The sequence below is a fragment of the Phycomyces blakesleeanus genome (assembly GCF_001638985.1).
Source record: "Phycomyces blakesleeanus NRRL 1555(-) unplaced genomic scaffold PHYBLscaffold_2, whole genome shotgun sequence".
In the NCBI taxonomy this organism is placed as follows: Eukaryota; Fungi; Mucoromycota; class Mucoromycetes; order Mucorales; family Phycomycetaceae; genus Phycomyces; species Phycomyces blakesleeanus.
Genome location: NW_017265135.1, coordinates 2,628,553 through 2,654,660, shown reverse-complemented (window position 1 = coordinate 2,654,660; position 26,108 = coordinate 2,628,553). Strand labels below are relative to the sequence as shown.

The 26,108-nt window shown below is 35.5% G+C and overlaps 7 protein-coding genes across 7 annotated transcripts; 6 read left to right on the top strand and 1 right to left on the bottom strand.

The window, feature by feature from the left end:
- Positions 1-273: 273 nt before the first annotated feature.
- On the top strand, positions 274-5,705 carry PHYBLDRAFT_105731 (hypothetical protein; the record flags this gene model as incomplete). The annotated part of the gene is made up of 18 exons (XM_018427919.1): positions 274-543; positions 631-740; positions 845-925; positions 984-1,041; positions 1,114-1,240; positions 1,313-1,513; positions 1,625-1,809; positions 1,906-1,971; positions 2,036-3,573; positions 3,648-3,758; positions 3,854-4,346; positions 4,435-4,467; positions 4,529-4,824; positions 4,890-4,953; positions 5,038-5,166; positions 5,257-5,374; positions 5,454-5,517; positions 5,591-5,705. The coding sequence occupies 18 exons, from the start codon at positions 274-276 to the stop codon at positions 5,703-5,705; spliced, it is 4,059 nt and encodes a 1,352-aa protein (XP_018297943.1).
- Positions 5,706-6,051: 346 nt separating this feature from the next.
- On the bottom strand, positions 6,052-7,271 carry PHYBLDRAFT_58945 (secreted acid phosphatase; the record flags this gene model as incomplete). Its single annotated transcript, XM_018440411.1, has 6 exons — positions 6,052-6,108; positions 6,170-6,427; positions 6,513-6,688; positions 6,762-6,891; positions 6,946-6,998; positions 7,061-7,271. 6 exons carry the CDS (start codon positions 7,269-7,271, stop codon positions 6,052-6,054), a joined length of 885 nt encoding a protein of 294 aa, XP_018297942.1.
- A 3,070-nt stretch (positions 7,272-10,341) lies between these two features.
- PHYBLDRAFT_58944 (hypothetical protein) lies at positions 10,342-11,455 on the top strand (the record flags this gene model as incomplete). The annotated part of the gene is made up of 2 exons (XM_018440410.1): positions 10,342-10,621; positions 11,385-11,455. 2 exons carry the CDS (start codon positions 10,342-10,344, stop codon positions 11,453-11,455), a joined length of 351 nt encoding a protein of 116 aa, XP_018297941.1.
- A 654-nt stretch (positions 11,456-12,109) lies between these two features.
- Positions 12,110-14,207, top strand: PHYBLDRAFT_58943 (hypothetical protein; the record flags this gene model as incomplete). The annotated part of the gene is made up of 9 exons (XM_018440409.1): positions 12,110-12,346; positions 12,405-12,444; positions 12,500-12,827; positions 12,894-13,321; positions 13,368-13,426; positions 13,485-13,556; positions 13,623-13,769; positions 13,840-13,869; positions 13,929-14,207. 9 exons carry the CDS (start codon positions 12,110-12,112, stop codon positions 14,205-14,207), a joined length of 1,620 nt encoding a protein of 539 aa, XP_018297940.1.
- Positions 14,208-15,668: 1,461 nt separating this feature from the next.
- On the top strand, positions 15,669-17,779 carry PHYBLDRAFT_58942 (hypothetical protein; the record flags this gene model as incomplete). The annotated part of the gene is made up of 8 exons (XM_018440408.1): positions 15,669-15,905; positions 15,970-16,337; positions 16,395-16,822; positions 16,860-16,928; positions 17,037-17,092; positions 17,155-17,301; positions 17,361-17,390; positions 17,441-17,779. 8 exons carry the CDS (start codon positions 15,669-15,671, stop codon positions 17,777-17,779), a joined length of 1,674 nt encoding a protein of 557 aa, XP_018297939.1.
- Positions 17,780-19,504: 1,725 nt separating this feature from the next.
- Positions 19,505-21,760, top strand: PHYBLDRAFT_139909 (hypothetical protein; the record flags this gene model as incomplete). The annotated part of the gene is made up of 8 exons (XM_018430304.1): positions 19,505-19,745; positions 19,952-20,279; positions 20,353-20,780; positions 20,836-20,895; positions 20,979-21,034; positions 21,111-21,257; positions 21,340-21,373; positions 21,447-21,760. 8 exons carry the CDS (start codon positions 19,505-19,507, stop codon positions 21,758-21,760), a joined length of 1,608 nt encoding a protein of 535 aa, XP_018297938.1.
- Positions 21,761-23,674: 1,914 nt separating this feature from the next.
- Positions 23,675-25,990, top strand: PHYBLDRAFT_179308 (hypothetical protein; the record flags this gene model as incomplete). The annotated part of the gene is made up of 9 exons (XM_018438133.1): positions 23,675-23,917; positions 24,002-24,041; positions 24,110-24,437; positions 24,525-24,952; positions 25,021-25,080; positions 25,171-25,226; positions 25,287-25,433; positions 25,509-25,538; positions 25,655-25,990. Exons 1-9 carry the CDS (start codon positions 23,681-23,683, stop codon positions 25,988-25,990), a joined length of 1,662 nt encoding a protein of 553 aa, XP_018297937.1. The 5' UTR covers positions 23,675-23,680.
- Between the last annotated feature and the right edge of the window lie 118 nt (positions 25,991-26,108).

Below are 26,108 nucleotides of genomic sequence, written 5' to 3'. Positions count from 1 at the left end.
CATCTTACTGTTTGTCACCAGCAGCAGTCTATTCCTCGCATCAGTCCAGGCCCAATGGAATCTTATGAGTGTAGCCATCCTTAGTCTTGCTACCAATGTATTTGCTGTGGTACGTTTCATTTTCATTTTTAATTTTTCATTATTATTAATAATAATAATAATAATAATAATCTATCCCAATACAACCCAATAAATCCCAGTGACTAATTCGAAACTATCTACATATTAACGCCCAATAATAATAACAACAACAACAACAATAATAATAAAAAGATGCTGGCCATGACACTGCACCACTTGGAATACACCCGCAACCGTACGACATCCGGAACACTTGTGTTTTATTGGATACTTGTCCTTGTGAGCGACACAATCAAATTGCGCAGTCTGGTTCTCTCACGAAGCACTGATACCACTGAAGACTATCCGGGTCAATTTGGACTATACTTAATCGGAAACATATTCTCACTATGTATGTTTTTACTCGAATTTACCCTGAGGCCCAAGCGTCTATCTTGGTACAAAGACATCAATTCCGACGAGGTTGGCCTTTTTATTACTATTATTATAAAAACACATACACACAGGGCGTACAAATCTTTACATTTTTTTATTGTTTTTTTTTGTCAGAGAGAGTGCCCTGAAACCACGACGTCAATGTTTGGAAGACTAGTATTTTCTTGGATATCACCCTTGATGACATGGGGATCCGATCAGTTATTGCTAATTGACGATTTATGGTATGGCCGAAATGATAATAATAATAATACGATATATATATATATATATATAAATCTTATCGTACCGACATGGTGGGACACGGCTGATTAGAATTTTAATTTAGGTTCCTTGGACATGATATTCGTTCTTCCATTATCAGCACCAGATTTCAAGACGCCTGGGACAAAGAAAAATCCAAGAAAAAGTATAATGAGACATTGTAGATATCACTACTTGTAGTTCTTATTTCATTCATCTTCCAGTCCCTCCTTATCTCGCATCCTTTTCCCACTCTTGGAAGGCTCATTCTATTTTGCAGGGGTAACGTATATGACCACAAGTTTATTTTATTTATTTCTTAACTCACAAGACATTTACAATACTGTCTTCCAGTTATTGAAAGCCATGCACGACATCCTGCAATTTATGCAGCCTATTCTCCTAAAACAATTAATGAACTGGGTAGCTAGCTACACGACGGACGAACCAGCGCCGTCTTACAATGGCGTTTTATTGGCAGGTAAAAAAAAGCAACAACTATCAAATTTTTACAGATCCTAAAAATATTTGGCATTATTCGTTTTATCTATAGTTGGCATGTTGATTGTCGCTCTAGGACAATCATTGTTTTACAACCAGTTCTTGCAGCTGTGCCATACAAATGACATGAGACTTTCTGCAGCATTGATAACATCAATGTCTAAAAAGACTCTTGAATTGAGTACTCCAAACAGACAGCAATCAGCAATGGACGAAATACATAACATCAAGGGTGTCTGTGCTCATCTGCATAGTGGTAAGGAAGGAGATAGAGCTAGAGAGAGAAGGATATAAGAGGGCTAGTGTTGGCGCTAGTGCTATTTTAGTATTTTCAATTTATATTTCATTAATACTCGATCAATAGTATGGAGTGGCATATTTCAACTGGTCATTGGATTGCTGCTTTTGTATAGCACACTAGGATTGAGTTTCTGTGCAGGTGCTCTTGTTCTTGTTCTTGTGATCCCACTTTATGCAATACTTGATGTACTGATGCGCAATCACAAGAAAATGCAAAAACAAAACAATCAAGGGAGAATGGATCTAGTGGTATGCCAGAAAATATATACATAATTATTAATATTCTATTCTATTCTTCTGTACTCTATTATATCACTGTTTTATTAATATTAAGATCATTATTAGAGTGAAGTCTTAAAAGGTATACGTGCTATCAAGATCAATTGCTGGGAGGACACATTCATTGACAAGGTAAGTGAATAATACCAATTTTCTCTGTATATTATTATTCTTAGTATTTTTTTGCGAGCTATAGATTAACCACGTTCGCAATACTACTGAGCTTCCTGCAATCAGAAAACAAAGCATGTTGAGATTGTTCCACGCCTTTACTTTTAATGCCATCCCATTCTTTGCAGCCGTCTCTTCATTCGCACTTTACACAAAACTATCGACATCTGCACTAACAAGCCAAGTCGCCTTTGTGTCTATTTTGCTCTTCAACATTTTGTTTTCCTTGCTTTCCCTTTTTCCTACCAACCTTGCATCTGCCTGGACAGCAACCAGAGCCTTGCGCAAAATCCGCCTTTTCTTGACCTTGGAAGAGCGCGATCCTGACGTACTACACAAACAAGATTTTCGACTGCTTCCTGAATGGACATCTGACACACCCCTAATTGATATCTCCAAAGGAAGCTTCGGATGGTCAAAAGCAGGTCCATCTGTGCTGAATGAAATTGACTTTCAAGCCAAAAAAGGTGATTTGGTAGGAATCACAGGATGTCAAGGAGCAGGAAAATCAACCTTGTTAAGTACTCTTTTGGGAGACACATTCAAGACTTCTGGAAATGTTACCATTCGCGGATCTATTGCGTATGTATCCCCTGAACCCTGGCTAACTCAGACAACACTGCGAGACGCCATTGTATTTGGCCACAGATGGGACAAACTTTTTTATCAGCTCGTATTAAGCGTGTGCAGACTTCAGACTGATCTGGAAAACCTACCAGAAGGTGATAACACTTTGATAACGGGAGACTATTTCCCCTTGACTTCCAGTCAACAGTCTCGTGTAGCTCTTGCCCGTGCATTATATGCTCGCGCAGACATTTATTTGCTAGACGACCCACTGAAAAACATCGATCCTATCACAAGAACAATGATAATGGAAGACGTACTTGGCCCACGCGGTTTATTAAAAAACAAAGCGAGAATATTGGTTACAGAAGCCATCAGTGATCTGCAAAGGGCAGACAGGGTTTTGTTATTGAAGAACGGCAAAATCGAAATGGACGGAAGCTTTGCAGCGTGGATGCACAGACGTTCAGGATTGCACACTCTATCGAGATCGTCAGCATCAATAACACAGAACCAGCCTACTCACAGACAACGACGTTCACGACAAGAAAGTGTAGAAAGTATCGAGACCACCAAATCGCTCAAGAGAGCATCGATGGCAATGTCCTTGTTTGAAAACAGCCCACCTAGACATACACGAACAAGGAAAACTGTCGATGAACCCCTTGAAGCACTAAAAGAATCCGTCGATGGAAAAGTTGTTCAAAGCTACATGAAGTCATGCTCACTATTTGGGATCTTTGCCATGCTATTATTCTTGATATTTGCTCAGGCTTCTCAAGTTCTGGCAAATCTGTGGCTCAAGTATTGGCTTGATTCGAATATTCAGTTGAACTTTAGTTCCTACAGCTCCCCATGGCTATACATTGAACTTTATGCCGGGCTAGGTTCCACATCTACTGTAGCGTACATGCTATACACACTTATTTTGTGGGGATACTGCGCCCACGGATCAGCCAGAAAGTCGCACTCTAGTATGCTAAGAAATGTTGTTCGGTAAGAAGCATTTTGAGTGTACTATCGAAAAAGAACAAAAATATAAACATAAATATTAATCTAAACTTTAATAGATCGAAAATTGAGTTTTTCAATGCTCCTTACAAGACCATTCTAAGCCGTTTCTCCACTGATCAGTATGCGATTGACCAAATATTACCAGAGTCATTTGAAGTCTTTTTCCGGTAAGTAACTCTATTAGCTTTATATATGTTATCAGCTTTATTTCCATGTGCTTCTAGATCAGTATCATGCTTAACATATATTTACATCCCTTTAGTGTCCTGGTTTCTATTATTGCAACCATAATTACCATTACACTCTCAACCCCATTCTTTTTGGTCCTTGTAATCCCACTCTCACTTATACTCGTCAATATACAGCACACCTATCGACCCATCTCACTTAGACTAAATCAACTTTGTGAAAAGTACAAAGCCGATCTCACATCTCGTCTCCAGGAGCTCCACTCAGGAATGGTTACCATTTGTGGTTTTAACCAGCAGCGCCGATTTTTAGTACAGAATGAAGAGTTTTTAGACGATTATCAGAATATCTATCATTTGCATTTCTCGTGTAAGAGGTGGATGTCAGTCCGTATCGAGCTTTTGGGATCTGTAGCTATATTTGGCGCCGCTATATTAGCCGTCATTGGTGTATTGTATGGCGCAAGCTCTTATAGAGACCCGGGATTAGTGGGTCTTGGACTTCTTTACGCCCTGACAGTAACCAAATCGCTTCATGAAATGGCCAGCTCACTGAGTGATATAGAGGTATACTTTAACAGAATCTGTTAATCTGTGTGTATGTGTGTGTGTGTGTACATGTGCATACAGAAACTAATCATTATATATTTATTAGACTCATTTTATTAGCGTGTCTCATGTACAAGAGGTAGATTCAGGCACTTCCTTCTTTTGGTATTTAGCACATAATTAACCTTCTAAGTGTTTAGTATATCGAGCAAGTACCTGAAAAATATGAAGCAGTCCGACGCGTTCACCCAATGTGGCCTATTGAAGGTTCCATCGAATTTTGTAATTATTCTGCAAATTATCACGCAGGTGTATACCACAACATGCATGGATTGTCCTTCAAAATCGAAGCAGGAAGTCGTATAGGTGTAGTAAATAGATCTGATTCCGGAACAGTCCCATTAAGCTTGTGCTTATTACGAATGATCGAACAAACTCATGGGGCAATATTAATTGATGGAGTTGATATTAGCACTATCCGCCTTTCCGATATTAGGTATGTATATACATCTACATGCACATACACATACATAAGACGTCTTTTCTGACCAAATTATAAAGATCTCGATTGGCTATAATTCCTTGCAACCCAATATTATTCTCTGGAACTATTCGAGAACATCTGGTATTTTGAGTCTACCTTTTTTTTTAAATATTATTTACAAGATAACATTAATTATGATTACTTACCAAGGATGAATTTACACAGGACCAATCAGGAATTTATGAAGACGTACAAATATGGAGAGCTCTCCAAGCCGTTGGCATTGATGGTGTTGTGACAAATTTGGAAGGGCAACTGAGTAGTGTCGTGACTGAAGAAAATATGCCTTTCTCAGTAGGCCAAGCACAGGCAAGTACACAAAAAGAAAACAAATATTAAAATGCAATACAATACAATACAAAAAGCTTATTTTGATAAATATAGCTGGTTTACTTGGCACGTGCAATTCTGCGTAGAGCCACCATTCTGGTCTGGGAAGAGTCCAACGAAGTTGTAAGCAAGATAAGAGTGAAGAGCTCAAAGAGAAGAAAAAAGAAGAAAAGTCTGACTTTATTTTTTACGTATGCGTACATAAAAGACACATGTGGAGAATGAAATTTTCCAGGATATAATTCAACAAGAATTCCAAAGTTGCACAGTCCTTACCATTGCACACAACGTTGGCTCAGTCATGGATTCTGACAAGTATGTGAATCGTGTATATAGATAGATCAAGTAGGCATAAAGATTTACTAAAACTAACTTGCGTTATCTACAGAGTGCTTGTCTTTAGTCAGGGAACCGTAATCGAGTACAATTCACCTTGTGAACTCTTGTCTGATAAGGACTCTATATTTTACTCCATGTCAACAGAAGCTAATATCTGCGACTAGTACTAGCTGTGTATACACTTACATTTAGAGTTGCCTTTATAAAAGAGGAACCTTTTGTATTCTTAAAATTAACCTGACTACCAAATCCAAAACGTTCTTTCTTATCCTTATACTTAATTACCTACTTATTTATTTACGTATTACAAATATCTTTTTCTTTCTCTCTAAATACAGACTTATTATATATCATTTGCACTTTACAGAATAAAATTAACCTAAACACTCAAATATATACAGAGCTGGTAGAAGATGAATATCAAGAAGATATAATATATTCAGTGTATAAAGTAATTCGATTTATTTAATAATTTATGTCAAGCGTGCTATTAGATATTAAGAAAGATCTTTAAATATCAAAAGGGACAGCAGTAGCGTCGTTCTGTCCAAGATTGCCAAGCTCCCACTGTGTAGTAAATAATATTATTAGTAAATAATGTATATATTTATAGATCTCTAATACTTACATTATCTTCAATTGTTCTCAAGAGAGAGTAATGGTTGTAAGCGGTATCATCGCTGGAACCAGTAGACGAACGCTTAAAGTCAGGGCCAAAGAGGAATGTCATGACTCTGTTGGGAATCTCTTTGGTGTGGTTTTCATCAAATGTGGTAACAAACATAGTATTCTTGTTGAAAGCAGTTTGATTAATACGAGGCTCGATAAAGCTTTTAAGCCAGTTTCCAGCATAGCTCATAGAGGTATCATGAGCATCATTGTTCATCTACAGATCAGAAGTAATGGGAATTAATTCTTCAAACTTATATATATATATATATTTCTGTCGATAATCTGAGCAAAGTACTTACATCAGGAGTATAAAAGACGAGCTGAGGAACATCATTGTTTGCGATATCAATATCAAGCTGATCAGCATTGACAATCTTGGCACACAATTTGGGATCTTTTTGGACATTAACCATGGACATAAAAGGATTGTGTTTACGTGCGTATGTAGAGATACGCATATCAAGGTTGCAAGATCCTAAATAATCAAGTGTTTAGTGAATGTAAAGAATATACGATAGTTTATTGCTTATAGTGGTTTTGACAAGTACCTGGATATGCTTGCTGGTAAGACTTCCAGCTAATTCCCTTTGCCTCCATAAGATCAACGAGCGAACGACGATCAAGGTTAGCCATAGTATCTCTGTAGACACCTTCAACTGACCCAGTGATCATAGCGATCTGTATTTATGTATGAGACAAAGTGTAGCAAAAAATATGCTCATATATTCTTACATAATTGGGCTGAGAAGGATGGGTAATAGCAAGATAGTTGGTCAAGAGGACGCCTATACATTTTTTATTTTATTTTAGTTTATATTGTTCTTACAGCTATATACATTGAACTAACCATTGTGTTTCTCTGCCAATGAAGCATAATAGGAGTCAGCAGCAGCAGTCTCAAAATCAGTGTTCTCGAGAACAATGATAACCACACGATCAAAGGTCTTTCCATGAACGATGCTAGAGTCATGCTTGATGGGGCAGGCAAAAACACCCATAGACAAACCAGAGAGGGACATCAAAGCGCCAGATATCAAAGTGATTGCAGAGAACTTCATTATGTGAATAGATGCTATTACTTATAGGAAAGAAGCTGATGGTTATTTGAGTATAAGAAATCAAGTTAGCTTATATACCTTTTATCTTTTATTTATTTAATAGAAAAAAAGCAATTATATGTAATTATTATTGATAAATTGTCAACAATGTCAAAGCATTGGCTGCAAGACTATTATAGGTGAATATCACCTAATACAGTGAATTATATTAAGCATGGACGATTGTAAAGAAATAATTGGAGAATATGATTCTTTAACTGAGAGACAAAAAGACACACTTTAAGTTTACAAAATGTACGACCAAGATGAATATATACAATATATGATATTCATTATACACAGCAGAATTAAATAATGGCCGACCAATAATATCGGGAATCAATTAAAGCTATATATGTATTATTGCACTGTAATTTAACAAGACACATATTGATCAATTGGAACGCTAATAATAATCACGACTACGTTGTGTACTACGGTCAATGCAAACCCCAGAAATATATCAATACTGAAATTTCTACTCTATAATAAAATCTTACATTGACATTAACCATATTTATACTATAAAAAGGGTTTTCTCAAATATGCTAGTGTTTATTTTATTTTAATTTAGGTTAGTTCATTATTACTCTTGTTATTCTTATTTGCTTAAATGATACACAAGGCTGTAAATATATGTCTACAAGGTCTGTATAAATTATATTGATTTTATACTAGCTTGTAAGGATGGATCAGTAAAGCCCCCCAAGAAAACTAAAGTATGTTCATATCAAGGTGTTCATTGTGGTCTCTTTTTCAAACGTTTTTGTAAAGGTATCATAATTTTCTCTAAATTTTCTATTGAAATAAATGTCAATGCAACATATAAAACGATAGGCTGCCCTAACAGTAAAAGTTGCAGTGAAAGAAAAACTACAATTGTGATCGTTTTGAAGGTGTTGTAAAAAATCGCAGCTGTATTGTTCGAGAGGATAAGCATTACAAAGTATTCAAATAATATAACTTAACAGAAAACATATATTTTCAAAGCAGGTAGTATCTTATAGACCCAGAAAATTGTTCAGATAAGTTTGAAATGCTCAAAACATTTCTATCATAACAACTATTTCTTAAGGTACAGTGAGATCGACTCATTTACTGAAGCCTACACAAGATTATATAAACAATTGCATGTGTTTGATGTACTAAGCTGTTTGTCGTTATAAAGCCATATCCTTGTTTTTTTTTGAATGATAATAATAGTATTATTTTGAATTTTTTTCTGCTATTTCAAGTGTCGAGAACTATTAATATGCCCATAGGTAATGGGACTATTACAGGTATATAAGTGTAATATCTCCAATGAGTGTTTATTAAAGCATAATATACTAATTAATTATTAGTATATTGATAAACTATTAGGCAAAAAAAAATGTGAGCAATAATTGAGATGAAGTTTATAAAAAACCACAATGCATATGATAGTGGTCTGTAGTCATTGCTAGGATATCGTTTGAGCTTTAAGATACGTTGCGCATTGCTAAACAGTCTTGTATATGTTTTTGGAAAGACAACGAGGGGTTTTGACTTATCGGTAACTTTAGTTGATTTGGAACAACAATATATATATATATGTAAGATACTTTTAAGGCATACTGCTTTTGTCTAAATATACTAAATAAGGCACGCTAAGATATACACATTGCCTCAAGCGCTGGAAGTTTATATTTCATAGTTGGTGGTAAAATATTATCCGATAATGTACCTTATTACCAGGAGCTGGAAAATCCAAGATTTGCACATTTTGAAAAGTGTTTCAACTTAAAAATAATTATATAGAAGAAAAAGTAAGATATTTTTTATTTTTATTTTTATTTTGCAGTACAAGATCTGTAAATATTGACTCAATGCTTGACTTTTTAAGCTTAAAAAGCTTATATAAGATGCTGATATAAATCAATTCGAGTTTTTATTTTATATTTGGTTATACATCATAGTTTTTAGCTGATGTTAATGCATTGTTTTATAAACGTGCGCACATACCTTGTTGTTGTTATATAAATTTCAGAAAAAGAGGAATTATGTGCTCCATTAATAGTTACGGCAGAAGTGGTAGAAATGTCTTTTGATGTAATTATTGGTATATATGTAGGAGAACTAACATTAGTGGTGTACTCTATTCCAAAGTGCCAAATTGATCCTCAGTGCGCCAATATCCCTCAGAGTAGTCTTGAAACATTTCTTGCTTACTGAACTCTTGCCTAGCCTTAGCAATTTCCTGTGGGTAAGGAGGAGGGTAATATATTGTTTTCTGTATGCAGCTTCTCAAAGATACCTTATTGTTTCATTCATACATCAAAATCGACTTTTTTGTGCACAGCCTGTATAAATACAATAAAGACATTACTTGTATATTCAATCTATATCACGTATTTTCTGTCTCTTTCGAGCACACATTTCTTTATTCCCTCTCATTTTTCAACTCTCACTATCTTTTTCAGCTTTTGCCTTTCGCCTTTTGCATTTTATATATATACGTATACATATACGTATACATATTCACATCTTACTTCTGGTAAGACACCTTATTTTAAAAATAATTCTTTACACGGTAAAGCATTCATTTATCCTGTCATTATAGATACAGATACATACATACTTTCTCTATCTAATTACAATACATGCTATTCGCAATGTCCATCCGCATTACCCAAATTCAATAATATACAATTCACGGCATCGGTATTCTCAAATATTAGCTTAACTTTATTCTCACTTCACAGACAACAACAACCTCTAAAGTTAAGCAAGGCTATCGCTACAATGTTAAAATATACAAATAGTATCTTATTTCTTTTCAGAGTTATTCGATTAGATTAATTTCTTCTTGTTAATGAGTCCACCTAATTACAACATTGACATCTTCAATTAAGTAAAAAAAAAAGGTTTAAAAGCGTGTTTTTTTATTAAAGTTGACAATAGCTAAGAAAGACTTTATTTATTTATTTATTTAAAGATATATATAAAGAAACTATTCTATTTGATTTAATTTCACTTAATGTTCTTTTACATGAGTAAAAGAATAAAAAGCATGACACCAAGTTCTTTGTCCCCGCATTACGCGGCTCAATCTCCTTCAGGACGTAAACCTGACTTGGTAGCGAAGGAGGTGCTGGAATGGTGGCAAACCAACGGAAAGCACCCGTTCATCCAGCCCCACATCTCGTCACCGAGTAATGTGGGTGCGAACTCGCCAGAGAACTTACCACTAGGTGATAAGGTCCAGCTCATTCGACTACCAGTAGCTTCACCGTCAGCCGTTAAAGAGTTTAGTCAGGTTAGCAGTGAAGAGCCAGCACATCTCACCACAGGTTAGACCTCCCTCCCCCCAGCATCATGATTCCACATTGGCGATGCGATGCACACAGTAGTCCTTCCAAAAATGAAAAGAGACCATGCCCCACGACTTCTCAGAATTAACTGAGCTGGTGAGTAACAACTTTCACTTTCCGATGCTTGTAGCATGGAAGAATCTCCCTGCAACGGTCGCAAGAGACGCCTCACTATGAAACCGGGACTGTTGTTGCTCAAGGAGAAAACAAACGACACGCGTTGGAGGGGTCTATTTGTAACAGAAAAATTTCATCTGCGATTAAAGTTTAGGACTGCGATTTTTGTCAGTCCTAGATGTCAACGTCAGAGCAAACGTGACATAGCTACATATTATTTTTACTGGGGTTGTGTAACTGTTCTACCGCAGAAGATACAGCTAATAATATTTACTTAGAGTACTTATGAAGTCAACTTTGTAAGGTGAAGTAAAGTAGAGCAAAGAAGCAAAGAAATAATGAAAGGTTCGGTATTGATCGGTGTAGCAATAACTCACAAAGTGGAGTACAAGTTTCTATAACGGCGATTTGAAGGTTACTCTAAAGTGGTCTGTGCACTTTTTGTTCAAAGGGTGCACGAGAAAGTTATTTCTTATTTTCCTAGTACAGTTAGACACAAAAGCAATACAGCAGCTACTAGGGAGTGAATCCATAAATATTTTAAAGTGACACCAAACAATAAGGAAAAAGCAGAAAAGAAAGCAGAATGCATATATATTATCTAGATCTCATCACAATACGATAGGTAGCGGGATTCTGAGTTCCAGGTTGAGTTTTATCGAAATGAGGTATATCTGTAGATTTTTGATCTTATAGATTGTGATCATCAATAAACATCAATAAATACAGAGCCAAACATACTGCAAAACAAAACAAAACAAAAGCAAAGCAAAAGGAGAACAAACATGGTCAATATTTGAATAAAAGTCGATAAATTCGGATATAGCAGAGAAAAAGTATTATTGTCTATGGGAGGCACCCTTGATGGTTTCTTAGTTCTCGCTGTTTTAGATGAAGTATAGACTAACATGAATAACACAAAAAAGTGTACAATAAGAAACAGTCTGAAGGATACTGATGTTTTTGAATGAAATATAACATAGCTAAAATACTTTTATTATGCTTAGTAGCGTATGGACACAAGCAAAGCTAGCATTTTTATTGCATCCTATATTAACTATATCTTACATATTGTGAGTATATATATATTAATAAGCTAGATCCAGCTCTTTAGTAGTGTGTATTACGAGAGTGTTTAGGGTAAGAAGAACTTTTAAACCCTTTGATTTATTTTGGCGTGTATTGTTTGTACTCCTGAGTTTCATAAGTAACGAAACATTTAAACATCATATATGTACAAGGAGACGATTGAGCCGTGTTATTAAATAGAGCAAAAGTATTAATGGGGAGACTTTGATTTAAATTTTTATTATTATATAAACACTCGTTCAGATCTTTTCTCTCATTTACATGTATTATTCACTCGAGCCAAACAGAGAATATCCGCATCAAAGTGTATTTGAGGCTCTTTTTGAAGGAGAAACAACTGTACCAGGCGATAAGAAATTGCTTATTGACTCTGATAATCCGGAAAATTACCTTACACGAGATGCCTTGAAGAGAGACATTCTTTTGTTTGCACAAGGTCTCAAAGATAAATTTGACTTTAGGTCTGGAGACATTCTGGCAATATGTGCTCCAAATCATGTAAGATCTAAAATAAAATACAGAAAAGTTTCAAATTTTTTACTTACATATTTAATAGCTGGACTGCCCTATTGCTCTACATGGCCCTACTGTTATTGGTATGAAAATTAATAAAGAGTGTGTTCACAGTAACCAGATAATTTACTTTGAAAGGTGCAATTACTGCTTGTATACAGTCTGAAGAAGGCTCTAAAAATATACTGAAAGATATGAGCATTGCAAAGCCCAAACTAGTTATTGCTCATAAGGAGACACTTCAAGATATAAAATTTGCAGCCAACAGCCTCGGACTGGAAGACACGAGAATCCTTTTGTTCGGCAATGAGGCTATCAATGGGATCAAGCCTTTTCGTGATGTATTAATGAACCACTCGACATTGGCTACTCCGATAAGATTCACGCCAAGTGAACTTAAAACACTACCTGCCTACCTTTACTATACATCCGGAACCACAGGCCCAAAGAAAGCTGTAGTAATTACGTAAGTAAAGCCTGGTGTAATATGTCTTCATTTGCTTTAACTAAACCTGTAAGCTTTTTTTTATAGAAACGCTATTGTGAATGCTATATTTTATACAAGAGCCCCATGGATTACTCCAGGCGTTCGCTTCTTATCCTATGGAAGCAATGCACACTGTAGTTCTTTAATTATATCCTTATCGGGATGTATCAGAGATGGCACAGAAGTTTATATAATGAAATCTTTTACACTAAAGCGAATGTGTGAAGCAGTACAACGATACAAGATCCATTCTCTTGTAATTCATCCTTGGGTAGCCTCTGCACTAGCAAAAGAGCTGTTTGTGGAAAATTATGATTTGTCTTCTCTACATGCTTCTTTCTCGGTGGGCTCAGCATTAGATCCTATGACAGTAGTTCAGTTTAAAAAGCGTTTCGGGATTACGCTATGTACTTTATACGGAATGACAGAGTGTATCTCGTCATTTGTAGGTTCCTCAGTGGCAATGGAAAGAGGTATTTGGTTAAACACACCATAATCGTTTTTAATGCGGTATTATAGGATCCCTCGGTACACTATCCCCTGGATTTGAAGCCAAAATTATTGATGAAGATAATAAAGGTAACCGCAGGTGTTTGCTGATGCTATATAAAGCTGCCATATAATATCTCTAATTAAGAATTCGCTTTATTAGAAGTTACTGAAGGATCTGTGGGTGAGCTCTGTATCAAAAGCCATTCAATTACACCAGTGAGGAAAATAGTTACTAGTTTCTGAAAATATGTTAACCCAAAATTAACAAATATGTACATATAGGGATACTATAACAATCATGAAGCAACTGCAGCATTAATAGACAAGGATGGTTTCCTTCACTCTGGTGATATATTCAGAGTAGACCCACAAGGATATTTTTATTACGTTGGTCGACAAAAGGATATGATCAAATACTACAGCTATCAAGTAAGCTTTCATTATATTTAGCTGTTATTATAATATTATATTGCATGGCAATACCTAATAGCTATTTTAGATATCCCCTTCAGATATTGAAGATATTCTGGTAAGAGTAAAATTCTTTTTTGATTCACTTACCCATATACGGATTCTTCTTTTTTATAGATCTCGCACCCTTATATCTCCGAATGTTGTGTAGTTGGGTTCTACAGCAGCAAAATATCTACTGAAGTCCCAAAAGCATTTGTTGTCGTTGCGCCTTCTCAGAGAGATTTTATTACAGCAAATGAACTTAGAGCCTATGCGGACGATCGACTACCTGATCAAATGCATCTTAGAGGAGGTGTTATACTTATAGATTCACTTCCAAGATCCGCAGTAGGAAAGGTTCTACGCAATTCTCTTCGACATCAAATGGGACAGCGCACAGTGAATGCTAATTGAAAATACAGTAGTTCAAATGTACTTAATTCTGTTTCTTTAACAAGTTAGACAATTGCAATCCAAAGATAAACTTTATAACCAAGAGACACAATATAAGCAAGTGCATACTTGGCTAATGAAGACATTAAAGTACATAAGAACCGTTGAAGCACATACTATTTGAACTGTGCTATCAATAGTAGCAATTTATATATCTATATCTGTTAAATTAGCTCAAATATATTTCATCACTACTCTTTAATACGTACCGGTTTGATATTTCTTGTTACTTAAAAAGAATAAATATTTATAATCACGGATCTGTATCACTAACGTCGATGGTTATTGTACGTAAATTTGGCTTTTCTTTCTTTCTAACGATAGCCTTACCTAAGTAAAATGTTGATCTTATGAAATCTTTTCAGGTGATTTTTTGTACTACTTTTTGTAGATTTCTATTTTTCTTCTTTGTTAATGATGCCAAGTGTTTTCCACATCCATACTTTACTGCAAAGGTCATCCATCTGTTTGCATATTCTTTAGAGTAATATCTTCCTCTGCAGCACTCTCTATAAGCTACTATAGGTTGGAGTTTTGCTATTTATTAGTACCTCCTATACGTATTTAAAGTAGCTAGTAAATACTCATACGCGATTGTATATTAAACTGCAAGCCTTAGTTTCATGGAAAGGCTTGAGAGATTCATAACCAGAATATACATGTCATATCAACACTAAGAACAACAGTAAAATTTCCGGTCCATACTCTTTTGAAAGATCCATATGCACCTAACCAATTCTCAGTTTCTCCAAAAATCAAGAAGCACTTTGATTTGATCCCTCCTTTTCTTTTTTGCCAAGTGGTCTTTGATACTTGTATTGGAAATCAAACCTTCATTATATACTAGGATTGATATGTTAAGTCCAATAATATCGACGCTATTAACTACCCTCCCCTTTAAAACATATTCTAAGTTTCAGGTTTTTATTTTACTTTGCATCCTATATAAAAATAAATGCCTGCAATTTATTAATCACCAAGAATCTTACTTTATGAAGTAGTGTTAATGTGTGTATATTGGTGTAAATAGCTTTTCTTAATAGGTTTACAGAAAAATATGATATTGTGTAGTAGAAAGTAAACCTGTTTGTGATGTATTTTCTATGATTCTTTATTCGTTTACTTGTACTTATTTAGCCGGGACTCTTCCTCGATAACACTAACAATCCATTAAAGAAGTAGTATTATTAAAGAAGTCTTTTGTATAAGAAGCTTATTTATTTAAAGAAATATAGCTGCTTGCCAGCCTATAGAGCTATGGTGATTAAAAATATTATTTTATTATGTATACATACTGCTTGACTGTACATGAAAGTGTCTGTATGTCTGACTCACTAGACTCTAATAGATCATAATACCAAAAAAAGTATTTAAAGTCAAAGTATTGTATAGTTATTCGATCACAGCCTACCTTTCTTCTCTATGTATTGTACAATCGATTCCACTAAGACTTACCCTTCTACAACTGTCTTTGAGGCTTTGTTCGAGCAAGAAACCGATGTACCAGGCGACTATAAGCTGTTTATCGACACTGACAAACCAGAAAACAACTTGACCCGAGATTCGCTGAAAAGAGATATCCTTCTTTTTGCTCAAGGGCTCAAGGACAAATACAGCTTTGGACCCGGTGATATAATGGCTGTTTGTGCTCCAAATCATGTATGCTATTCACAACTACATAATTTCATATAATCTGTATAATCTTATATGATTTTATTTATAGTTGGATTGGGCAATTGCGGTTCATGCTCCACCTGTTATAGGTGCAATCACAGCCAGTGTCCGGGCTATAGAAGGACCTGAGAATGTTATAAAAGATATAATGCTTGTCCGACCAAAGATCATAATTGCTCACAAAGAGACCCTCGAGACAGTAAAGGTGGCGGCCAATGCTATCAATTTAGAATATAGCCGCATTCTTATTTTTGGAGATGAGACTGTCGATGGGTTTGCACCCTTTCGTAGTGTCTTAATGAATCATTCAACCCTGGCCACACAAGTGAAACTTACACTTGATGAACTTTCAACCAAGCCTGCTTATCTTTACTTCACTTCAGGAACAACTGGAACAAGAAAGGCCGTAATTATCACGTAAGTATACCAGAATCTAATACATAGCTAAGGTCGACTAATTTTTTTTTATTCAAGGCATGATAATGTCGTAATTACATTCTGCGCCAAGCAGATTTGGCTTACTTATGAGACACGCTACTTGTCTTATACAAATAATGCGCATGCTTCTGCCTTGATTGTGGCCATGAGTAACTGTGTCAAAAATGGTGTCCAGACATATTTGCTGAAAGATTTTACTCTCCAGCGTTTGTGTGAAGCTATACAGCAGTACAAGATCCAAGTATTTGCAACTCAGCCATGGGTTAGCGCTGCCCTAACACGAGAACGTTTTGTGAGCAACTATGATCTGTCTTCACTGGAATATGCAATATCGGCAGGTTCACCTTTGGATCCTATGACCATGATTAGGTTTAAGAATCGGCACGATGCTACACTCTGTAGCTTTTTTGGAATGACAGAAAGTTTGCTAATCTTCCAAGTGTCTCAAGAAGGCGCCAGGAGAGGTAATTTGTAAACTACACAAAACAATATACTAAGCAGGTATCCCAGGCTCTATCGGTACTCTTTATCCTGAATTTACTGTCAAACTTGTGGGAGATAATGGAAAAGGTAAACCATTACCGATGTATTGGTTCCATGTACAGGAGACTACATCATGCATGTACTAATTTCTTTCTTTCTTTCTTTTTTTTCTTTTTTTTTTTTAAAAACCATTAGAAGTGCCACATGGATCGATTGGCGAGCTGTGTATAAAAGGGCGATTTGTTACAACAGTAAGTATCTATACCTCTGATTTTTTTTTTACTATAATTCTGAAGATCAATTTTATATATAGGGATATTACAAAAACGCTGAGGCAACTGCTGCCGCAATTGATAAGGATGGATTCTATCACTGTGGTGATCTAGTCAGAGTCGATGACGAGGGCTATTTTTATTATATTTCTCGTATTAAAGACATCATCAAGTATTATGCCTACCATGTAAGCGTTTTTTTATTGGGAGTTAGTAAAATGTATCTCATCCTATTTTACAACAATAGATCAGCCCCCCCGAGATCGAATATATATTGGTAAGAATAATATAATGAAGCCTGAGATGTACTGATATCATCCTTGATAGCTTTCCCACCCTGGCGTTTCTGAATGCTGTGTAGTAGGAGACTATAGCGAGGAGCTTTCTACAGAGCTACCAAAGGCCTTTGTTGTTCTCTCTATGAAAAGCAAATACTTATCAATTGATAACCTTCAAGAGTATGCAAACGATAGATTACCAGACTATATGCGCTTACGCGGAGGCCTAGTTATTTTGAACGAGCTTCCAAAATCTTCTCTTGGAAAAATCCTGCGCAGTACTCTTCGCCACCAAATGGGACAGCCGATAAAAGCAATAGAGACCAAAACAAATTGTGTCTCAAAAAAACCTTCCATACTCACTATGGGACAGTCTACTATAGCATAACAACCCTCTATTAGGAGGATATTATTTGTTATCAAAGCTGAAGAATAATATATATATATAGTGCAACATATTCTACTGGTTTTTTTTTAATTGTGTGTGTGTGTATGTGTGCATTTTCTGTGAATATGGATTGCTTATGATTTCGCCTATGTGTGCACTTTAATGTCTAAAGACCAGCCCAAAAAAAATTACTATCAATTACTTCCAGAGTGAGGGTTTGGTTTCTTTATTATTATTTCCAGATATTAAATGGCAAATATCAACGGAACATATTCCTACAGCTCACGTTCTTCTTCCTTCATTTCTCTCTCTTTTTTTCAATTGTTTGTTTGGATTCTTATCCAAAAATATCAACTGAAGTAATTAAGTATTGTATTTGACATGTTCTGAGTAGCAGCTGGGATACAGAAACATGGACAAGTCGCTATAGCCTGTTGCCAGATTGAATACTTTTATCTCATAATTGCTATCAGAAAGATGGATATTTAGTGTGGCCGGATAAATCCCATTAAATATAAAGAGTACTTTCAATTAATTTACTCTCTTGCCAGCCAATTATATTTGACTTATATCTCTCTCAATAAAACACAAATTCAAAGTCTCAAAGTACTTGTCAAGTCTTTCAATCCCATACCCATAAATACAACATGAAGTACCCTTTTTTTTAGAAGTCATTATCTTGCAAAAAAAAAAGCCACCCAGGGATGAAAGACTCACAGTAAAAAGGGGGATGTACTTTTTTGCTTTATGCATATTTGCTTGGTGCATAATATATACGAAAACAGCCAAAGAGCCAAACAGAAAAATAAATAGTAAACAATATCTTGCAAAACAATTTTTCTACCAATATATACATATAAGGAACATATCGAATACACACAATACTTGTTAGACCATACAATAAGTTACTGGATCTAGGTTCCAAGTAATATATATTATTATATAGTGACAGTAACAAGTAACATTTAATGAAACACATATGTCTTGTCTTGTCTTGTCTTTTTATCAATCTGTTGATCAACTTAATATATTTTTATAAATTCCCATATATTTCTAAGCACTTTACCCCTATCACTGCTCAGCTAGATTGGGTTGTGTTCTGACAAATAGAAAGTCTTTTAAATATAATTATACTATAAATATTTGCCTTCTATTCAGCCACATCCTTTGTATTTTACTTGATATATGCATAGTTGCACACACAAATAAAAAGTGCAAATTTGTCCTTTTTTTGAAATTTACTAAAGTGAGTTCAAACGTTATCTAAATCAATTCTAAAAAAACCACCCACACACACACAAATACGTTTTAAGCGTACATACATACATACCTATATAAATGCGCCCACATCAATTTCTCAAAAGAAATCTGCAAATTGAAAGTATAACAAGTGCAACGTAAGCGACTTTCCTTTTCAAACGTATCGCCTTTCTGCATATTTTCACGGCTGTATTTCTTTTTCTGAGAAAAAACAAACAAACATCTACAGCAGTATATTAGTTAAAAAATGACGGTTACCTAGACATTGTGGTACCAATTCTTCTAAGAAAGGATGTTATGAAAGGTAGTTGTTTTGGTCATTCATACAAATGTTATGTACCAGGAACAGGTTTATGCCTTTTGTTTATTGCTTGAAGTGTAGATTAATATAAAATGTACAGCTTTAAAGAGGAAAAATAGTAGCGTCTATAATCAGTATCCTTTCTTATTTTTCTTCTTCGATAAATGTATTATTCAAACGAGCCCACAAAAGATTACCCTGCTATTAGTATATTTGAAGCTCTGTTTGAGCAAGAAACGAATGTATCGGATGATCAGAAGCTATATGTCGATTGCGACAACACAGAAGAATACTTGACTAGGGCATCGTTGAAGAGGGATATACTTCTTTTTGCCCAAGGTCTCAAAAACAAGTACAACTTTGGACCTGGCGATATAATGGCCATTTGCGCTCCAAACCATGCAAGTTATATACATCACACACACACACACATATATATATATATAGTATATTAAAGTAGATAGGCTAATATTATTTGAGTATTAGTTGGACTGGGCAATTGCTCTCCATGGTCCAACAGTTATAGGCAAGTCTTCATTAATTAGAGTAGTTTTCTCTCTCTCTCTCTTTACTCACAAGTTCAATAAATGTAAAACCAAAAAAAAAAATAGGTGCAACTACTGCCTGCGTGCGTGCTTTGGAAGGACCAGAAAGGGTTGTGATGGACATTACACTTGTCAGACCAAAGTTGATTATTTCTCACAAAGATACCATCAAGGCAGTTGAATTGGCAGCCCAGAATATTGGTCTTGATGACACACATATTCTCTTGTTTGGAAATGAAAGTATCAAAGGTTTCAAGCCATTCCGTAGCGTTTTAATGAACCACTCGGTTTTGGCTACTCCTGTAAAGCTCACACCTAAAGAGCTCTCGACTGAGCCTGCTTATCTTTACTACACTTCTGGTACTTCTGGTGTAAAGAAAGCCACGATTATCACGTAAGCCGATTTTATTTATGTATATATTTAGGTAATACACTCATTACTCGATGTGTTGTACATAACTATATAGACACTCGAATGTGGTGGCTATGATGTATGCAAATGACCCGTGGGTTCCTCCAGGAACACCCTACTTGGCTTATTCAAATAATGCTCATATCTCTGGGTTGGCCTCTGCAATGACTCTCTCAATCATGCACGGTATCCGGACATACTTTTTGAGAAACTTTTCAATTCAGCGCATGTGCGAAGCTGTCCAGAAATATAAGATCCGGTTTATAATGTCTCAGGCATGGGTCGGGGCTGCGCTGACAAAAGAATCCTTTGTATCCAACTACGATCTATCTTCTCTGTTGCTCATTCTTTCAGCCGGATCATTCCTTGATCAAACAACTATGGCCAGATTTAGAGAACGCCACAATTTTGGACTTTCTAGTGTATTTGGGATGACTGAAGTCATGTCGTGTATAAAGATTTCACGAGAAGCCCACATTAGAGGTATTATATATAAAGAAAATGATCAAAGGATTAATTATTTATACAAATTCTGTAGGGTCTGTTGGTAGGCTTTATCCAGGAATGATAGCCAAAATTATAGATGACAATGGTGAAGGTACACAAGCACTAGAGCTCAAAAAATAAAATACAGATGAATTGTGCCAATACTCACGTGTAATTAATCTTATCTTTTGGTAGAGGCCACAAATGGATCTCCTGGCGAGCTTTGTCTCAAGGGACCAACGGTCACACCTGTCAGTATAGATTATAATTATCGAGTATATACCCAAAGCTTACAATGCTATTATATATACATTCATACATAAATAGGGCTATTACAGTGATCCAAAGGCAACTGCTGCAACGATTGACAAAGATAACTTTTTTCATTCTGGAGATCTCTTCAGAGTCGATGAAGAAGGTTATTTTTATTACATGTCTCGTATGAAGGATCGAATTACCTACTACTTTTACGAGGTAAATTTTTATTTTAATATTACTATTTTAACCTCATTAATCTTAAAACTGGGCTTTGTCTGATTTAATTTGTATATATCAGTTCAGTCCTCCTGAAATCGAAGATGTTGTGGCAAGTATAATCCTAATTTATTATTTGGCGTACCTTTAAAATTTACCATTTTATATATTGATAGATAACTCACCCAGAAGTGTCTGAATGTTGTGTTGTGGGAGTCTACAGTGAAGAGCTTGGTACAGAACTTCCGAAAGCATTTGTTGTTCTCTCGAATAGACAAAGCCCTAAAGTTACGGAAGAAGAGATTCGTGCATATGCAGAAGATCGATTACCAGAATACCTGAGACTTAAAGGAGGCGTAGTCATTATCGATGCTCTTCCATTGACTTTTATGGGAAAGGTTGATCGTAGTATTCTTCGACAGCAGACTGGTAGTCTGGTACCACTTAAACACCAAAAGGTCAATTCTATTCTGAATCTCCCGTCTATTATATCTATCGAGTAATCACTTGCATCATGTAAAAATATAAATATAACGAACCTATTAAATAAACAAGTATATGTACGTATTGTGCCAACCTTTTGGATTTAAACCAGCATACGTATATATATATATATTTCTAAGTATATGAATTACAGAAAAAATCATTTAAACAAGATACAGTGTGTGTGTGTGTGTGTGTGTGTTGGTCCTCTCAAAAATGACATATTATAAAGGAGTATATCACTTTTTGTTAGATTTATATTATTGCTTTGTAAAGTAAGCCATCGTATATTCTATCATAACATTTCCCTCCTACCTTCTTGACTTCAACAAGCAAATGCTATTTAGTATAGAGACAATATGCAAGTCACTTAATAACTGCATCTCGAATCTTGGATCTAACATATTTTGATTCATAATTTTTTTTTGTAAAGTTGCACCCATAAAAAAAAAAGGCTCAAAACTTGTCAAATACAGCATACGCTTTCTTAGCTTTGGGGTCTGGTAAAAATTCATTTTATATAATTGGTACACAATACTTTTTGCACAGTTAGGTTCTGACTTTTCCTTCTTCCTTTGATATTAATTATGGCGCAGAAAAGACACATGTATACAATACAAGAATTCAACCATAAACATATACACTACTTTGGCCTTTTACTTATTGTAAGTTGACCAGTTCACCTTAAGCTGAGGAATATATTTTATCAAGGGATATAAGTGCTGGAGAAGTCTGTTTACTTAAAAAAAAAAAAAGGGGGGGGGGGGTTGATGAAGTAATATGGAACGCCCACCTTACTTCCATAATCGCTACTATAGTTATTAGATGCTCAAAAGACGGAATATCCCTTGTAGCTCTTTATTATTTCATTACATATACATATAAATATACATGTGTGCCTTTATGGTCCACTGATGAGTTTACTCTCCAATAAATAATACAAAAAAAACTAAATTATCAAGGAATACGTCTAAAGTATTTTACCCAAAGATATGCTCTTCTGAATCATTAAGCCCAAAGCACCAATATACTTGTAGTTGGCCTAAATAAAACCTCATATTTCTAGATATATCAATATATACTTTGTATATAAATAATATATTATTTTCGAATTTATAAGAGTAAAAATAAACCGGTTTACTGTTTGTTACCAATTAGCTTTTATTTGTTCTATTGAATGTAACATACATATTATATATATGACTTGCTAAGAAACGTTAGAATACTATGGGTATGCTTCATGATACTCTACATACTATTTTTTATTGTTCTATATATACAATTATAGGGATATTAGAAGAAATACAGCATATTCTGAATCAACAGATCAGGGACTATAGGGAATGGCTTCTCTTTTGATCAACCCAGGGTAATAAGCCGGATGAATGGAGTAGATTTATATGCCGTGGTAAATCAATTGAGCCTATTTTTTATAGGTGAAGCATAGTAGAAGTTAAATTCCTAGTAATTATGCTTTGGTTGGAATTAATATGGATAAACCTACCATATGCTACCCTAACCTCACTATTTCAGATGAACAGGTACAAGCTATCTAATAAGACACACTCACATAGTATCCTTTGGCTATTCTTCTTTAGACATCCAAGAAAGCCAATTCTTTGGTGTAGAGGGTTCTTAATATTAACTTTTATTCGATACCATCGGTCATACACCCACCCACAAATCAGGAAGCCAGGCAACCCAAAAAAGTATATTGCCTTACAGAACAAACGCAGAAAGCTTTCACCTTTTTTCTTTGGTTTTTGGCTTTAGTTGTATGCAGAGCAAATGCACTACCTTACAGCAAAAATAAACTATCCACCGTTTTGTTCTTGCCATATAGAACCAATGTGCATCCCAAAATGTATTTAAAGACAAAAAGACAAGGTAATAAGCTTTTTCTTTTACTCATCTCATCTTTTATTCATTTAATTCAAAGCATGTATTATTCAAGCCAACCTACAGTCGTGTCTCCTGAAATCACTCTTTTTGAGGCACTGTTTGAGCAGAATACAATAACACCAGAAGACAATAAATTGTTCATAGACTGTGATCAGCCAGAACACTACTTTACTCGAAAGTCTTTGAAGCAAGAAATTCTTATTTTTGCTCAAGGCCTCAAAGATGTGTATAACATTGGTTTTGGCGATGTCGTAGCAATCTGTGCTCCAAACCATGTAAGTTAATACAATATACAAGTACTTCTTTTAATAACAATAATATCTTTTTTTATAAAAAAAAATCCAACTCTTACTCTCTAGTTGGACTGGCCAGTTGCTCTTCATGCTCCACATGTCATTGGTTAGTTAAGAAAAACAGCGCTTTAGAATTTCTGTATGCTCACGCATAAATTTGATATTATTTTATAGGTGCAATTACTGCCAGTATACGCAATGGAGAAGGAGACGAGAATGTTGTAAAGGATTCGGCAACTGTCAACCCAAAGCTAATAATTGCTCACAAGGACACCCTTTGTGCCGTCAGAATGGCTGCCAAGCATGTCGGTCTTCAAGACACTCATATACTTGTTTTTGGTGACCAATCTATTGATGGAATCAGGCCATTCCGCAGTGTGCTTATGAACCACTCGACTCCGGCTGTTCCTGTAAAGCTGACACCTCAAGAGCTTCGTACAATGCCGATTTTTCTTTATTATACTTCAGGAACAACAGGCACAAAAAAGTCTGTAATACTCACGTAAGGTTTTATTTTTATTTTTACTTTATTCTATGCAGAATCATAACCCTAAAACCGTCTATTATTATTTTATCCCTAATACTCTAGAAATTTACTCATGGTATCCATGCTGAATAGCAAAGACCCATGTGCTTCTCCAACAACACGCTACTTGTCCTATGCCAAGAACGCACACGCAAGTTCACTTATGCTAACCATGACCCTGTTTGTCAAAGAGGGGCAAGAAATTTACCTCATGAAGGATTTTTCGTTCCAAGCCCTTTGCGAAGCCGTTCAAAAGCACAAGATACAGATCCTTGTGATCCAGCCGTGGGTTGCTGCTGCATTGGCGAGGGAGCCCTTGGTGGATAACTATGATATTTCTTCCTTGACTCTTGCCTACTGTGCAGGCTCTGCACTAGACCCAATGACTATGGCTCGCTTCAAAGAGCGCCACAAGATTGCCTTATATAATGTATATGGCATGACAGAAGTATTATCAGCTTTGAAAGCGACCCCAGAATCTATTGAAAGAAGTAATATAGATATATAATACTAAACAGCACGTACTAACATACTTTTTTTCTATTCATTTATTTTGTAGATGCTGTAGGTGTACTTTGTTATGGATATTCCGCCAAACTAGTAGACGAAAATGGAAATGGTACATTGGCGGCTGCTTTTTGAATAAATATAAAGCAAATGCAGCACATATATTATACATCATTATACTAATGCCAGAGTCTTTAATTAGAAGTCCAAGATGGAGAAGTAGGCGAAATTTGCCTCAAGGGTCATACTATTACGCCTGTAAGTAACAGTCAAATAGTGATACCAGAACCAATGCTAACAAAAGTCCATGATCTGTAGGGATATTACAATAATCCAGCGGCAACAGCAGCGGCATTTGATGAAGAAGGATTCTTCCATTGTGGCGACTTGTTTAAGGTCGACAAGGATGGTTACTTTTACTATATGTCTCGCATTAAAGATGTGATAAAGTATTACAGCTACCACGTGAGTTTCTTTCTAGAAAGAAAGAAGAAAAGAAAAATAGAACCTCTTTTTAACAGTACTTTTTGAATCATTTAGATTACTCCTCCTGAAATTGAGGACGTATTGGTAATGCATATACATATATAAGCATATATAAGCGTATATAAGCATATATAGTTTCTCTCTCTCGTGCGTGTGTGCTCAACCTAATTACAATTTATTATTATTTGTTGGCATTATAGATCACACACCCAGAAGTATCTGAATGCTGTGCAGTGGGACACTACGTGGAAGACATGGCTACCGAGGTCCCAAAGGCATTCGTTGTCCTTTCATATTCAGAGAAAAAGAGTGTGACTGAAGAAGAGCTTGTAGAATATGCAAACAGTCGACTCCCTGAACAGATGAGACTCCGAGGAGGTGTTGTAATTCTCAGTGAGCTTCCGAGATCTCCGCTGGGAAAGGTTCAGCGCAACGCTCTTCGGCATCAAATGGGACAGCCAATGAAAGTAGACCCTCTCCACAGTTCTCTTGGGCTTCTTACACCTTTACCTAGCCCTACACCCGTTATAAAATAACTATTATAGATTATTTTGCAGACAGAGAGAACAAATTAAAGGTGACTCTTACAAAGTGTCTACAAAATCAAACCAATATATATATACAAGCATGATTATTGTATAAATCAGAATTTAT